This window comes from Oxyura jamaicensis, chromosome 1 (genome assembly GCF_011077185.1).
Source record: "Oxyura jamaicensis isolate SHBP4307 breed ruddy duck chromosome 1, BPBGC_Ojam_1.0, whole genome shotgun sequence".
Taxonomy (NCBI): Eukaryota; Metazoa; Chordata; class Aves; order Anseriformes; family Anatidae; genus Oxyura; species Oxyura jamaicensis.
In genome coordinates this window covers 112161084-112177212 of record NC_048893.1, presented here as the reverse complement: position 1 = coordinate 112177212, position 16129 = coordinate 112161084, and the positions used below count along the sequence as shown (strand labels likewise).

At 37.6% G+C, this 16129-nt stretch overlaps 1 protein-coding gene across 5 annotated transcripts in view; it reads left to right on the top strand.

Moving 5' to 3' along the window:
* The window catches only part of DSCAM (DS cell adhesion molecule), a 478055-nt gene that overhangs the window by 27915 nt on the left and 434011 nt on the right, over positions 1-16129 (top strand). The window contains exon 1 of one of the 5 annotated variants that reach the window (XM_035315829.1): positions 3415-3535. The exons of the other annotated variants lie outside the window; for them this stretch is intronic. Coding sequence (XP_035171720.1) covers positions 3469-3535 — 67 coding nt within the window. The 5' untranslated portion in view covers positions 3415-3468. Of the gene's footprint in view, positions 1-3414; positions 3536-16129 lie in introns of those variants that run through there. 5 annotated transcript variants of the gene reach the window in all.

Below are 16129 nucleotides of genomic sequence, written 5' to 3'. Positions count from 1 at the left end.
AACCTAGCAAAGCCTACAGCTACTTTCTCATAGTTCTGGCCCTAACGTTTAAAACTTAGTCCTGGGGTGGTAACTTTTTAAAAGCTTGATTGATTTATTCCAAGTATTTTTTTTTTTAATTATTATTATTTTCTGCCAGAGAAATTGTCTTCTGTATACTTCTTAAGACTTCATAGGCTTCTTGCTTTTCCAGTTTCCTCCAGCCTTCAGCTCCTGTAAATATCTAGTCTGCAAGACATATGTGCATTTAGAGTCCTGTGCAGTCTGTCTGGAGAATTCACTAGCCATGCAGGTGCCTCTGCAACAACTTTTCTGTGCATATTGACAGAAAGAGAGGGACAGGGAGGTACTAAAATGAGAAAATGGTTCCATGGCACAAAACTGAGGTTTGTGTTTGTTTGTTTGTTTTCCTTTAAGAAAACAAACAAACAAACAAAAAAAAACCTTCTGAAAAGGCTCAGAGTTGGGTCCATGAGTCCCTAATAAGACTGCCTGGGGAAAGGGGGTTGGGGGGGGAGGGGGAGCAGAAAAAAGAAACAGACACAACACACTGGATAACCCATGTACTGTATTTTCAAGGAGGAATTAGTGAATCAGTTCTATACATACTATATGAACTTAAACTTTGTGTACTGTACATACTTAAACGCTATACACTTGTCCATATGGGGAAGATTTTCTCTGCTGTAGGGCACAGGAATTTTAATTTTCTTGCTTTTTGTCTTTACCTCTGACATTAGCAATAACTAGTACTGTAATAGCTTGCACCTCAGGAGAGAAGTTTACCTCTTCCTGGTGTCTTCACCTCTCCTGCCCTGGATTTTCTCTGGCATCATCTCATAGCACTTGTCAGTTGCCACACATTGATTTGAAAGTAAGCAGAGCAATTCACCAACACTTTATTTTCCTCCAGTCATTCCCTTTTCTGTCGTCCTCCAGTCACACCAGAAAAGTAAATATTCAAAGATAATTGAACCTCAGAGTTGATTAAAATTGAATAAGAATTTTTACTTTAGCCTGCCAGAGAGAAGCTTGGATTCAAACACCTAGAGTGACTTTCTTTTATTCCCTCTTGCAAAAACTAACTTAATCAAAATAAATGTGATTCCACAAAGTCAATATTTCTTTCATGTTCTGCCTGTGCTTTCATCAGGTTGGTGTGTGTATGTGTGGGGAGAATGGTTAGAAAGAATATTCAGAAAAATGCTTTCTGGCGAAGAAAGAGATCACAGATCAGATCAATGAAATTTCCACAGAAAAGAGAATTGGAGTGATTTAATTTTATCAGCCAGAAATCTTGCATCTGGGACCAGTTATATCTTACTGGCAACTTTAGTGAATAAACTTATTTGAAAAAATATCATATAAAAAATAACTTGGTTAAACTTCAAAAACAAAACCTGGCTTGCAATTTCATAATGAATACATTTATTTCTACAAATCCATTTTGACTTTTGATCATGATAGGCTGTAACAAATGTGAAGGTCCTAGCAAAGTGGTGTTTAATTTGTTGTGCTGTGGTACATGATTGCAATGTGCAAATATATGAGAAAATGTGTCCTTTCGCAACTGAAGCTCTCAAGGGACACATCATGTCAGCAGTGATGCATTAGCAAAATAATGAAAATATGCCTCTTACTTGAGTTCTGTTTCCTCACCAGTGTACCCAAACCATTTTAATCCTCTTATTTGTGAGACCCTAGCCAACTTATTAGGTCTGACTAAAAGTCACTGTATTAGCCCTTAAACCATACCCAGTTTGATCTGAACCATGAGGAATCTGCTCCTAGAAGAGTCTTTTTGGCCTGTTTTCCTCCATGCTGTCCATTCAGGAATGACACAGTTGCTTTGTATGTGCTGGATATGAGCATTTGGTAGTGATACTTTTTGTGTGTCTATTTGATCTTATCCTGGAATAAATTGCAAAAGATTATTATAGCCACAGTTAATGAACTCAAAGTACTAGGGCAAAATCAAGACTAATTTCTGGATGATGTTATAGCTAATATTAACATCTGAAGGACATGCATTAGTGTTTGTGCAAGGAAACCTCTATGTGTGCTTTATTATTATTATTTTTATTAAGCAATCAAGGCAGCAAGAAATGCTTTCTAGGTCCTCTTTTTGTGTGAATTTAGCTCTCCTAAACCAAAATACCTCTGCCTAGACTGGGAAATACATTCTTTATTTCATATCATTCTTTATTTCATATCATAAAGAGGTATGGTGCTCCAGGACATAGGAAACAAGATTGAGCAACATTATATAGCTTCTTGATATCTTCTGAAGTACTAAGCATTATAGGACTCTTTTTGTAATATCAAATACCTCTAATATTTTCTAGTACACATAGCAAGTATTTGCTTGTTCTTGACTGTATTCCCTTGTTTTTGGGTCTAGTTAACAATTGCATTTGCTAGTACACAGTTGCCCAATTAATTAAGATATTGATTGGAATATGAAACACTGTATGAGGTACTATTGACAAAGGGCTTCCATTGCCAGCCTGCCCTTCTCTTCATTCAAAAAAGAAAAGTGAGTGTTGAGTTATCCTATGTGGTCTTTTTTTTTTTAAAGGCATGGTATGAACATTTTATAAAACTATTAAAGAAAAAGCATACAGGGTTTTCCAATTTCATGTTCATGGTCTGTGATCTAACTTACGTGACTGAAGAAATTTACATAGTCTATATTTTTATATAGTCTATAAACTTCATAGACTACTGATATACTTTTAGACATACTGATTGACAAGTTATAAGTAGTGCTCCCAGCAACATTCTAGTTCTGTGGATTTACAGCTCATTACCACTTGTGCTATCTAGTAAAGATTTAAAAGTGGTACATTTTTGAACCTGAAATAGGAAAAAAAGTGACTAAAATAATTACCTCTGAAATGTGTATTACTGGTGTTATCGAATCCTTATTTTAGCAGAGTATGTATTAGTGTTTTAAAACTGAGTAGCAATTGACATGAAGTTTCAGTGGAAATATTTCTGCATTGACTTTGAAAGTGTATCTGATCTTAATGACTCCACAGTAGGCAGAAGAACAGTGTTATTATGGCTAGACATTACAGTTTAGAAGACCTAAGCTCAAATCCCCTGCTTTGCTGCATATTTTCAGATGTGATGTCAAGGAATTTGCTTGGTTTCTATGGGTGCTGGTACCTCACTGGCTGATAAAGGTGTTCTGCTTCTAAAGATGTTAGCATGAACATGGTCAGGAACATGAAATGAGTACACCATGCTGGTAGTTGGTAAATGGAAATTTGAAAGAAAAAAAGAGTTTATTGTGGGGTGAATCACTACTAAAGAAAACAACCCACAGAAATTATTATTCTAAGCAATATAGCATTGTTCAGCAGGCACTTTGGAAACCTTGGAGGAGAATCCATCCATCCATCCATGTCATAATGATGGAAGTAAATAAATTACTCCTGTGTACCTTAGTCTGAGAAACCTAGAATGTTCCAGCTACGTGCACATCCGACTGCACTACAGTTCATGGTTAAGAAGGAAATGTGTTATTCAGGTGAGAAATAAGTTCCCAGGTATCAATTTTATTTTTTCTTCCCTGGATCAAGGGAGCTCTTTCAAGATAATCTGATTTCAGCATTAACTGTGAATTCCTCTGGCTGCCTCTGGAAAGCCGTGCTCTCTGCGCCAGGCAGTAATTGCGTTAATCATCCATTTTTAAATAACCACATTTGAAGTTAAGTTGAGAATTGCTTTTCAGATCTTTAATTTGCTTTGGAAAAGTGAAATAATTCCCACAAGGGTTGTGCTAATCAATATTCCAAAGGCAAGTAACCTTTGCTAATACTTGAACATGGGATACTCGATATTGTTCTGCTTAAAGAATTCTAAAGAAAAAAAAATACTCCAATTCAATTTGTGATTTGGCAGGTTAATAACTTTTCTGTCTGCCAGGCATAAGGATTTTTAGTAAACAGGAGATTCATCAAGTGCAGAATTGCATTGTATTATCTTCTTTTCATTGTTGTTGTTTTTATTTTAAACCTTCTTTCTAATATAAATGATGACAAATTGCATAGTTGTAAATTTGAAAGTCCCTAAATGGTGTTTTTGTCAAAGCCTTTATGCTGAAATGCTTACTTGGAAAGAATTTAAACCTCAAGAGCCGGGGGAGGGGTTTTAATTATTATGCATCATGACACAATGCATTATGCATCATGGTTGTTTTTCTGCTTTTTAAACACTTGTTATGGATGATGAGACTAATATAAATGGACATACAGTGAGAGCTGCTGCAAAACCTTCTTATGATGTCATATTCTGTTTCTAAGGAATTTCAGCACTGCCGTACTATGAAACCAAAGGATAAGCAAACTTAAAAAAGCACTTGGAAGCATGCTAGTAATTAGCTGCCAGGTAGTCATCAAGGCAAGGTTTTTCCAATGGTGCTCTTCTGGTAAACTGGATAACAAACCCATTTGTTGAAAACTAAAAACAATAGAGCGTGGGTGCTGCGGTCTTTAAATTTGACCATGCTTCCATTGAAACCACCTGCAAATTCCTGCTGAGGCTCAGAATTTGTTTTCTTTAACTTGCTTTTCCCCCACCCAGGCATGCACACTACTGAAAATATAGTGGTGGTGTGACTGACTAAAGAGCTGATTGAATACAATAGATTCAGTGCTAGAGCTGCTTTTTCTCCTTTCCTGCTCCCTACTTACCCCCTGCCCCAAATAAATGGTGACTTTTCCCTTGAAAACAATTTGATATTTAGGTGTTGTAGAGATAGAGGAGGAGAAAAGGGAGAACTGTGCATTCTTTTCTTTAATAAAGCCTATTTTTTAATAGTCACAGAGATTGCCTGGGCTGCATCCTGTAGAGATTGAGGGAGAGAGAGGAAGGCTGGTTTGTCTGAATAGATATTTAAGGAGTCACAGCAGGCAGTGGATTTGTGAGAGGAAAAAAAAAATGACTGTACTTCCCCAGAAGGCAAGTAGAATACAATATTTCATATTTGAGGGTTGGAGAAATGAAATTTCAGTGTCATCATGGACATTACAGAAGATATCGCTCAGTGACCCACAGACAGTTGGCAACTGCATTTGTCCCTGAGATACTTATCAGGAGAATCTCAAATCCACCCTCCTCTGGCCCCCTGTTAAGCAGAATTAATTGACTGGTAGTTGTTGCTTTTTTTTTTTCCTTTTTTTTTTTTTTTTTTTTTTATTCCTCCAAAAGGGGAATAAAAAAGTCCTCTTCTCTCTCTATGTATGTATGCTGTTTTATAAAGGCTGCTTTGGTGCTGCATAGACTGCTGCTGAGGAATGCATTACATTTGTAGGAGGATGGTGTCACTGCCCAAGCCTGATCTGTGAAGCTGCATACTGGTATGTGAGGAAGGGCTATAGCTCTGCCTGTGGCAGTGGTGCCACACACTCCACAGCTGGGAATAGAAATCTGCCTCCAGGCTGAAGCTGGGTGTGCAATGTGGGACTCTGCCATGAGACATGAAAGCAAATTTGGGTTGTTATTTTTGTTTGTTTGTTTTATTATATTCAGTATTCCTAGAATTTATTTTTATCTTTGTGGTTACAGAAAGAAAACTAATGCCCCTCCCCCCCATTTAATAAGATAGTAATAATATCTTTGGTGTTGTGTTTCAATGTTGTTACTCTGCAGTAGATGTTGGACATAAAATCTTACCTCTTGCTTTCTCCCAGTAGCTCTGGCTGACCTTCTGTAATGATGTAGAAAGAAATGTTCATCATGTAGTCCCTCCTTTTCATCCTCAGGGAGGGCACTGAGCAGAAGCTCATGCTCAACAGCAGGACCTGCATGTCTTTATATCTTGTTTCATGTATGCTGGGATAGCAAGGAAAAGCCAACTCTAAGATCTTATTATCACCTTATATATCCTACAATACATCTTACAGATGTGTTTTCAACCATTGAGAGTTCTATTCAGTGTCTGGGATGTTTAGAAAAGCCTCTGTCATGTCAGCTTATATGTTGAGTTCTTGGCAACTTCCACTTCACTCTTGGGTCATGAGATGCTTTCTTTCTATCTCCATTTATTTTGCCCGATGCAAGCCTTTGAACCCTTCATCCACATAACTTCTCTACACTCTCCACACAGGATTTCTTCTTTGTTGTCCTATTGAAGTTCCCTATAGTGTCCTACATGTGCAGCTAGTTGTTCTGTCCTAACTTTTCTTTGTCTTGAAGTGTCCTGGGACTTGCAAAAGATCCTTGTTTAAACTGTGATTACTCTACAGTCTTATCTTTGCAACTCCTACATACTCAGAGAGATGAAAAGAAAATAGGAATGGAGATTATACGGTAAGCAACAGGATGAAGAAATATGTTTTTGTTTTGTTTTCTTTGACTCTTTTGCTCTGCTTCCCTTTCTGTCTGCATCTTCCCATCCCTTAATGTTGTTATGCCACAGTTTATCAGAAAGATTTTGAAAGAGGATATAGGAACATAGTTGAAGAAAAAAGAAAACAGCAACAAAATTTTAATGGCTATGTTTCTTCTAGTCCCTCTTGCACCATTTCCTTGATATTAAAAACCAGTGTCTTGCCAAAAGATGCATTGCAGTTCAGGTTGTTCTAAAAATCCACGTTTCCTAGAATGGGCTGTTACTGCTGCTATAGTAAATTGTCTCCTGGTCAAGTTGGATGGGCATGCTGTGTTTAGCTAAAATGTATGTGACTTGACCTAGCCTAATGGTTGTACCCACACAGGTAACCTTCCTTTACTGTGGAAGAGCAAAATCATAAGAGAACGAGGAAATAAAACGTTTTTTACGAAGGATGTTTTCTGAGATCCAAAAAGAGAGCACAAAGCCTGAATTACTTGTAAGATGCTGAGCAGAACCTGTTCTGCTCCTTTCTAAGGTGGGAGTTCATCTTTCATTCCTGCGGGTGAGAAGAGGGATCCTGTAGAGAATGATTTCACAGTAGTGAAGTATGTGAAAAAAATTATGGGATGAAGAGAAAACTACAGAGCAAGGAAGGCTAGGCCAATAATACAGCTGTGAAATCCAGTCAACTACAGTTTCTCTTTAATTCTGAGAGGTATCGGTTGTCCTGGCCAAGTCTTGCAATCCCTCAGTTCTTGAGGGAGAAGCAATTGAATGGTACTAGCTTGACCTAAGAAAAGAGAAAACTGGGCTCCCCATGTTTTCCTCTTCCTTGTAGAAGTATCTGAAGAGAATTATTCTCCTTATTTCTCCTTCTTTTCCCTTTTCCATCTCCCCATTCTGTAATGTGTCCTGTTGTTTTTTCTTCTCCCCACCACCGCCTTCCCTTCTAATAACAAAAGAACACATTTAAATGTGCTCGCACTTTGTCTTGAGGTTTATTAGTAGCCAGCACGGTCAGGCATATCTGTACTTTCTTCTCAAAACCTTTGAATGAAAATAGAGCAACATGGATGTGAAGTTTCTGGCTAATAATATAATCTACATTGCCTGCTGTCGCAGAAAGGGATTCCTTGTCACCTTTCCTTCTAACAGTGGTGGTGGTTGTTACCTTTGAACATCTTCGGACGTACTTTCCTTAGCCTGAGGTTTTTGAATGTGTCCTGTGCAAAACTGAAATCCCTATTGTTGTCAGGCACTACTGGCTGAACCAAAGAAAATGCCAGTACTGTGGCAATTTACAGGAGGATTGTTCCCACTTCACTGTGGTCCTGCTGTTTCAATGTGTTTTATTAGGCTGTAAGGAGATCTGAGAAGAAAAGACAACTAGGATGTGTTGCTGTGCTGCTTACTCAAATTCGAGCATGTTCAGCACACGTGCCTTGCTGGTTTGCTTTCATTCCCATTGAACTTAGTCTTCTTTCAGTCAGCTTCTGTGGGAGTATTGAAGCTGTAGTAAATTGCTTTACAGAGAGCTACACTGTCTTTACAGAGAGCTACACTGTTTGTCTTTAGAAATAGTTTATGGTATCATGGCTCCGTAAAAATGCCATAGTATTGTACAATACACCTAAATAAGAGTAAGCCTACGCAAGATATTTTTTCTATGTGTATCAAAAAAAGAAAAGAAGAAAAGAGTTAAAATGCATAATGAGGCACAACACATTTCTAGTACTGGTTGATCTCTTTTGTTGCTATAAGGCTTAGTAGAAATGTATGCTAGAATAAAATCCATACCATTTAGACTGAATACTGACAGGGAACGTTGCAGTTGAAGCTATTGCGTAAGTGTGATGCTCCATTTGGCAAAGGAGAGAGCTTCACCTGGTAGCCAAAGATTAAATGACCTATCAAGCCTCATTTTTTTTTTTTTTTTTTTTTTTTAAAGCATTATGGTGAAATTATTTTTTTCATAGATTGCTCACGCATTTTTCTGTATGTTTTTTTTTTTTTTTTATTTATTTGCTTTATTTTTCAACCAGTTAGGTTCTTGTTCCAGTGAGTCCTTTTACCTTGTTTATTTTATGATAAATGGCTCTGTTTCAGAATCTTCCTGTACTGAACACAACATAGAAGGATGTGACTAGAAGTGAGGATGGAAGAAAAACTATGCATTTTCTGTTCATTTTGTGAACAAAAATGTTCACAGAACTTGCCCTAAAACACAGAAAGAGAGAAAGGAAACTCATTTGGAGAATTTTTGGCACTTTTTCTTTTGATTTTAATTAGAAAATTTGGCATCTGCAAAATAAAGTTTCCTGTTATTACTAGCGCTCAAATGAGTATTTTCCATGTTAAGAATAATTCCTAAAAGTTTTTGTTGGATGAAAAAGGTATACTGAGCATAAGCACTAAATAGGTTTTTACATAATTAAGAAATGAGCAGCAGGCTGTGACTTTGAATATTTGCAGCACAGAATGATGATTCTCTCATTGCAGAGATTCTATTAAATTTGACAATGAGAGAATTCATGGTTGACTTGCACTTGGTGGTCTGTCAAGTCTGAAGCCAGTGCCATTTATTGAGGTTTATAAACTCTTTACAGAAGCTAGGTTTTCCTTTGCATGCGCTTTTTAGTACTAAGGTTAACCCCCTTTGTGACTTAACACCTATGCATTTAATGTGTGTGTAGGGGGAAGTATCATTAATCAAGTAGCAACAGCTTATGAGCACAGTGATTTCTGATGAATAAACTGTGGAGCTATATGTTAAGATGTAAATTAAAAAGACAGAAGACTTTGGGGGATGGAAAACAAGTACCTTTGCCAAACATATCTGGTCACATCCAGTTTGCCAAGCTAAGCAAATAATTTTTAATGTGAGGAAAAAAAGGGGAGAAAGCTGTTTTTCAGAGTATAAAATGTCTGATGCACCACTTATGCAGATGAAAGTGACAAGGTAGAGGAGAAATCAATATTTGGAGATTTCTGAATCTCTTTCTTGCTGGAATGCTTTCTCCACAAACAGACAACAAAATGCTAATCTTAATTTGTTATTTGCATGGGAATCTTGAGGTGTTCCAAATTGTATGCAGTGGCTGGGAAATCTTATCCATTACTGATGAATTTTACTAGTTTGTCTAGTTTACGTTTACTGGTTGTAAACATAATCATATTTGAGGTGACAGTTGTTATTTAAAGCTTTAGTTTCAGATGCATACATGCTGCCCACAAATCTAGCTTTTTATTCTTTAAAATATGGTTCCTATTGTCCTTTCAAGGGCAAATTTTCATCTGTCTGGGATTAAAATGGATTCATCAAAATAATTGTGCTTTTTGGAAATGCTTAATTTTATACCAGTAAAAATACTTTGCATCTTCCTAGTCTCAAAAAGTGACAGAATGTTTTACGTAGGTGGCTGCAGAAAGAAGAGGAAGAAAGGGTAAAACTAAACTGGACCTTTGAAACAGAAGTTCTCTTCTGTTGGCTAATGCAAATTATATATGTCCTATAATTACATTTTCTGGAGCTCCTGTTAGTGCTGACGTGCTAAATACATTTATCAGTGAAAGAATAGGCCTTGTTTTATACATCTATGTAGTTTAACATATTAAATGTATATTATACGATTTGTAACGGCACTATCATGTCAAAATGAAAGGATGGATGAGGAATGGAACGTTCTTCTGGAGCCTATAGTATGCTATCTCATTACTTCTTTCAAAGACCGACTCTTAATAAACTGAGGTTCTTTCAACACAATGGAAACTCGCTACTCTGCACCCTTAGTTGTGATCTTCACCTAGCCTTTATGTTTGTTGTGTGCTTCTGTGGGGGCATATTAAATAGTGGGACAAATGTAAGGTTGCCTCTAGTGATTTAAAATAACATCAACAACAAAAAAAATGCAAAGAAAACGTACTCTTTTTAAACTTACTCTTTTTACCAAGTAACTTTTTTGTTGTTGTTTTTAAACTAGAACAGGGCAATTTAGGAAGCCTAATTGGTTGCATTATACGTGCTTTCAAAGATATCTTCTCTCCAAAGGAAACTTCACTGATTTGCATTAAATGATGTTGCTGCTCTTTAAGACAATGAAGATTTGAGCTTTGAAGAAGGCGAAAGACTGACTGGAGTGTTTGTGACATCATGCATGTGAATTTCTTGGGGTAGGATTTGAAGAGAAACTGAATTCTGGTGGGGACATTTCCTTCCTGTGTTCCCTCAGCACTTTCCTTTTCTTATAACAGCAGTAGCTGAGCTAGTATGAAGGATATCTTTTTTTAAAAATTTATTTATTTATTTATTTATTTCAGCGCTTAATCAGTGAGAAGACTTAAAAACTGCCAGTTGTGGGCCCATCTGTATGTACTTGGACTGCTTATCAAGTGTACATTCTAATTATTAAAAAAAATAATATATATATATATTCCTCTAAACTTCTTTACTGAAAGTATCTGGACAAAGGGGGAGCTGTGCCTTCCCTTCTGCAGGCGCTTTCATATTTTGAGAAAAATCTCAAATAATTTTCTTCAGACAAGATCTTCTGTGAAGCTATTTTATTCGTGATTGCAATGGCGGGTGTTCTGTCAATCAGGAGTGGATTTTAGTAAGCAAATCATAACCTTTTGTTCCCTATTACCTGACTCCTGATCACCTCCCCTTTTTCCTCATTGGCTGAGTACTACAGGTTCACAAGCTACTTGACGCTCCTCTATACTGTATATGTACAATTTTTCTTTCTTTCTTTTTTTTTTTTTTTTCAACCCTTTAATTTCTCCTTTCTTATGTTTTGAGAACTTGTGATATTTGTTTTATTGTTCTCACACTGCTCATCCTCTTTTCCTCAAGCTTCTACCTTATTTTGGAACAGTGAGGCCTTCTACTGTCCACTTATCTACTTTGCATTTCTCCTCATTATGACTACACAACTACCTTGGAATAAAGAAAAATAGTTCTCTACTCCAAAAACACAACTTTGTTTCTTACAATGTCTTAATAGTTCTGGATTGTGTTCTGCAGATTTTCTTCCATAAACAAAAAGTTATTCATGGCCATGTCTGTCTTTTCTGACAAAATGGACGTTGACTTCCGCCCCTGCCTCTCTTCCCCTTACAGAAGGGAAGGTCTCTCTTAATTTTTGAATGAGAGATTTGTCTCTGGAAGAGTCTGAGGTGTTATTTCAGACACAGTGACTAAATTCCAGAGCATCATATTCAAGCCTTTTTAAAAAACAAAAACAACAACAACAAAAACTCTCTAGATGAAATACTTTTTAGCTGTTATGAAAGATTTAAATTCTTCTTTCTGATATGATTTATGCTATTCTATTAATTATTGCTATTATCTATTTCATAATTCCTCATAAAATTCAGCAGGAGTGCAACAGCAATCCACTGGGCTAGCATTAGTGTTGGGAACTTCATTATCTTGTTTCAGCTGTTAGTGCATGTTTTGCCTGAGTGTTTTCTGGGCTTCAAAGATACCTCTGCTTATTTGGGCACTGAAAGGCATTGTCGAGTGTTTTATAGCTGTTCAGTTGTGTGGTATTAGTTTAGTCCATTTCTGTTTGAAAATGTCTTTTAAAAGGTGAGAAGTGTAAGGGTATAAAGTTAGGTACCAATATCACAAGACAATATCTGCTTTTCATTTCTCTCAGTCCTGCCCTCCATCATTTCTTTTTAAATTATTTTTTATTTTTTTATGCAGTCCAGCTGCAAGTGGCTGGTCACATTGAGTTGTTCTGTTACCAACAAGATTAAAAGCATCATGTACAAGTCAATATGAAACCTTAACCTACTCTATAGGGCTACTTGCCAGGGAGCTACTGAAAGAGTGAAGCATAATTATAACACCTCCACCCAAATGAGGTGCTTTTTAACATTTCAGGGGCTTCTGCAGGTGCTGATTGAAAGTTGGTTCAGAATCAAACCTTTAAATCTGTAACAATAAAAATACCTGCAAATGATAGGAGAGCACATGAAATCTCTCCAGCACTGTACACCCTCACCAGGCATGCTGCCAAAACCACAGCTTTTTAACTAAACAAACAAGCGAAAGAAGCCCTTAGGCTATGGAACGAGGAAGTTTGTGCTTTTAACAAAATAAATAAATAAATAAAATTTGTTTTTGAAAAAGTAGGATTTGTGTAGCCAACTGAATTAAAACATTATCGTACCTGGGGTCATGGGAATCCCTATGGGCTGTTTGCTTCGAGCCTTATTTACATGAGAATCTGTAAAACTATTTTTGACATATATAAAGCAACAATGGCAACAACCATAACAAACTTTTTTTTTTTTTTTTTTTTTTTTTTTTTTTTTAAGAATCAATAGGAGATTATCTGCTTTGAAAACATTTCTAATATGGTGAGGGAAACATCAAATGAGATTACATCAAAAGGTGAAATAGAGCCCCCATAAAGGGAAGAGCTGCACATAATTCTGTACAACTTCCATATTAGAAATAAACAGTGTAATATAACTGTTTTGCATAGAAAGGCTGAAAAATCGTATTTATTTCTTTTAAGAATTGAGTTATTCCCACATTTCAGATATGACAGTATGGTACATCATTCATCTTGAATTCAGATTTGCTCCTGTCCCATGGAGAGGTCATGTTTTTATGATTACTAAAAATTCTGAGCTAGAAGACTATAAAACCCCCTACAGAGAAAAGACGGGGCCCCAAATCTGAAGTGACCTATTGTCATTGTCTGTCATATTTTACTTGGCTTGGCTGTTATCCTTTAGCATCCCAATACTTGATTGAATCATTCTGCTCATAGGATTTGTTTGGGAGCTACTCTCATGGTAGCTGGTAGTAATAGGTATATGATTAGGCTTTTTCTTTCTGTGTTTTGGGGAGGGGTGAGGTTTGTGTTTTCCCTGTGTACGAGATAACAGTGCACCAAGTCTTTGTGGGTAGTGACAGTAAGGGCTTCAAATCTCACTGGCTCCCCATGACTTCTGGTGCTGGAGAGCCACGAAGCCCCAAGGAGAGCACTTGTACAAGCTCCAGTATGCTGGTGAGCTGCAGCTGTGGTGGGGAGATGGCAGACAGTGAGAGAGGAAGCTGCAGGAGGTTTGCTGTGAAATACTCCCTATTAGCTCAGCTCCTGGAGCCACAGAGGTCTTGCAAGAAGGGTATGTACACTGGGGATGTGTGGTCTCATGGAGTAAATGCAGAAGCTGTGTGTGTGCTAGCGCTAGAATCCAGCAGGTGAAAAAGGAATGACTTTTTCACACGAGAGAGTGATATAACGGAATATAAGGGACTTGCAGGGACGGTATAGGGAGTGCTCAGGTTATTGCAGCTGTTTGCTGGATTTGCACTGCCAGAGTCCTTTGAGGCTGACTGCCAGCAGGGTAGATGTGGAGCTGAGCCCACGGGGCTGAACCCTGGGTTTCATGCTTCCCAGGCAAAGCACAGTCCTCCAGAGCTCAGTGTGCTGTTGGGGGCCGCAGGACAGATCTCCCTGCAGCTCTGGGGTATGGGAAGTGCACAGGTGAGCTGCCTTTTCCTCTCTGCTGGGCTGATGAAGGACCTCCATCCCTCTCTCTCCTTCCTCTTAGTGGCACAACCATCCTGCTGTGCACCAGTCGTGTTTCCTTGCTGGGGCCGTACAGACAGTACAACAGCCTAGCCTTGAACTATGTGCTTGCAGCAGAGGGCATTGCACTTTCCATTGCACCTCATGCATTAATTTAGCGTTAGTTCTACATGGCAGGTGGGTTTATTTCCTCAGAGCAGTAGCATGTGTAGTTTGCTTCCTGGTGTAGAGGGGAAACGGCAGGCACCAGCCTGGTAAGCTCTTTGGGACCTGCACAGTTTCCCTGCCCTATACCATTTCATCCCCATTTACACACCATGAGAAGGGGACTTTTAAGACATCAAAGCAAATAGGTATCAAAAATTGTTTGGAAAAGTTGGTATTTAAGATTTACAGCTCTCTAGCTTCTGTAAAATATTCATAATATTATTCTTATATTCATAATATTATTATTCATAATAATATTCTGCTAATATTCATAACTGGGGGCAAAAAGTAAAACCAGAAACCTTTTAAAATTTAGTATTATTATTAGAAATGGCCTTGTTGAGATTAAGATCTTATTTTATTATTTCTACCACTTTTACTCTCAATTCTACCATGCAAAAAACAAACAAAAAAACACCTTATTTCCTTGCAGCTTGGGCAAACAGGCTAGGACAGCACGTGACACCTGGTGCTCAGGCAGCACTGAGACATATAGGTGCAGCCTTGTCCAAGCACCTGTGAGGATCCCTGCCTGAGGCCCTTTTGTGCCATGCAGGGAGGTTTTGCTGCTTCTCAGAGTGTCTGAAGCCACCCTTGAGCACTGTCTAGAAGTTCTTTTTCCAATTTTCTTCAGAAGTTCCTGTTTCCCAAAACTATTTTAGGCAGTTCCTCCTCTTTATTCTTGCTCTTCATGTGAAAAAAAATGGCTTACCTTGCTCAAATCCAGAAGTGACTGCGGGACTGTACATTGGGCATAATTTTCTTCTCTTTTCCTGCAGCAGAGATGAGAGGGAAAGACTTGTGCTCAACCAGGGTTGATCCCAACTTTGCTATCCTTACCTCTACGTGTAGATCAGAGTGTACACGTGCAGTCTAGCACACAGCCCTACCTAATGTCTCTCTCCCTCTCTCTCACATGCAATTCTAACTGTCATTTGTGCCTTGAGTGGGTTAATACATTAAAATTGACCGAGATGCGAATGGGAGTTGTCTGAATCTCTAGAGCAAACTAAAACAAGACTGACATGAGAAAAGCAGTCATCCATTGTTGCCTGATGATAGAGAAGGTTTTTAAAATCAAACACTCCACTATAGCCTGACTGTGCACATAGAAAAACCTAATTAATTATAAAAAAGATGAATAAATAATTTAAATGTATCACTTATTTCTCCTTTATAGTTTAACTCAAGAAAAATCATTTCAATTAGAAATTTCAACTCAATCTGAAATGCAGAGAGGCATGATGGTTCAAGATGGATGTGAAGTCCTTTACAATTTTCCTTCAAAAAAGTGTGATTTTTTTTTTTTTTTTTACAACTAGGGTGATTAAAAAAGGGGAAAAAAGTTTCCTGAGAGACAAAAAACAAGCAAAATTTCCTTTGATAGGGTAACAGAATGTTTAATTTATGAATTAATAAGCATGTTATGTGTGATGTCCAATTCGTCAAAAATGTCTTGTTTCCCTTAGCATTCATGTTATATGCATGAAATAGATGCCTTTTTTTCCATTAATTATAATATCCAATTTCCTCAAGAGTAATGAAAGATGATTCATTCCTGTGCTCTGACCCTAACTGGCTCTTTGGCATTACTGATGAGTTTTTTTTTTTTTTTTTTCCCCATTCATTTCTGACCTTGTGAAAGTATTTATGTTGGACTCAGTGATGATGAATGCAGAATGAACGAGGCAGATTAAGGATGAGAGAGTAGATCCAGAGGGCTCGTGTCCCATCTCCTTGGTGACATCAGCTTGTGTACAGTCATTAATACCCAAACATACCTGAGCTCACTTGGCTCTGCTGGAAGATCTTTGGGCCTTGAAAAACATCTGTTGGCTATAGCTGTAAAAAATGTTTATGATACTGATATCTCCAATACAATTTTTTTTCTCCCTCTACTTCTCTGGCTTTTAATAATTTTAAGGACGCTACAGCTAGGACTAGGTTTATTTCTGTGTAGATCTTTGTTTTTGTCTTACTGTTTATTTTCCTCAAGTTTAAACAGGTATGTCTCTGTTTGGTGATG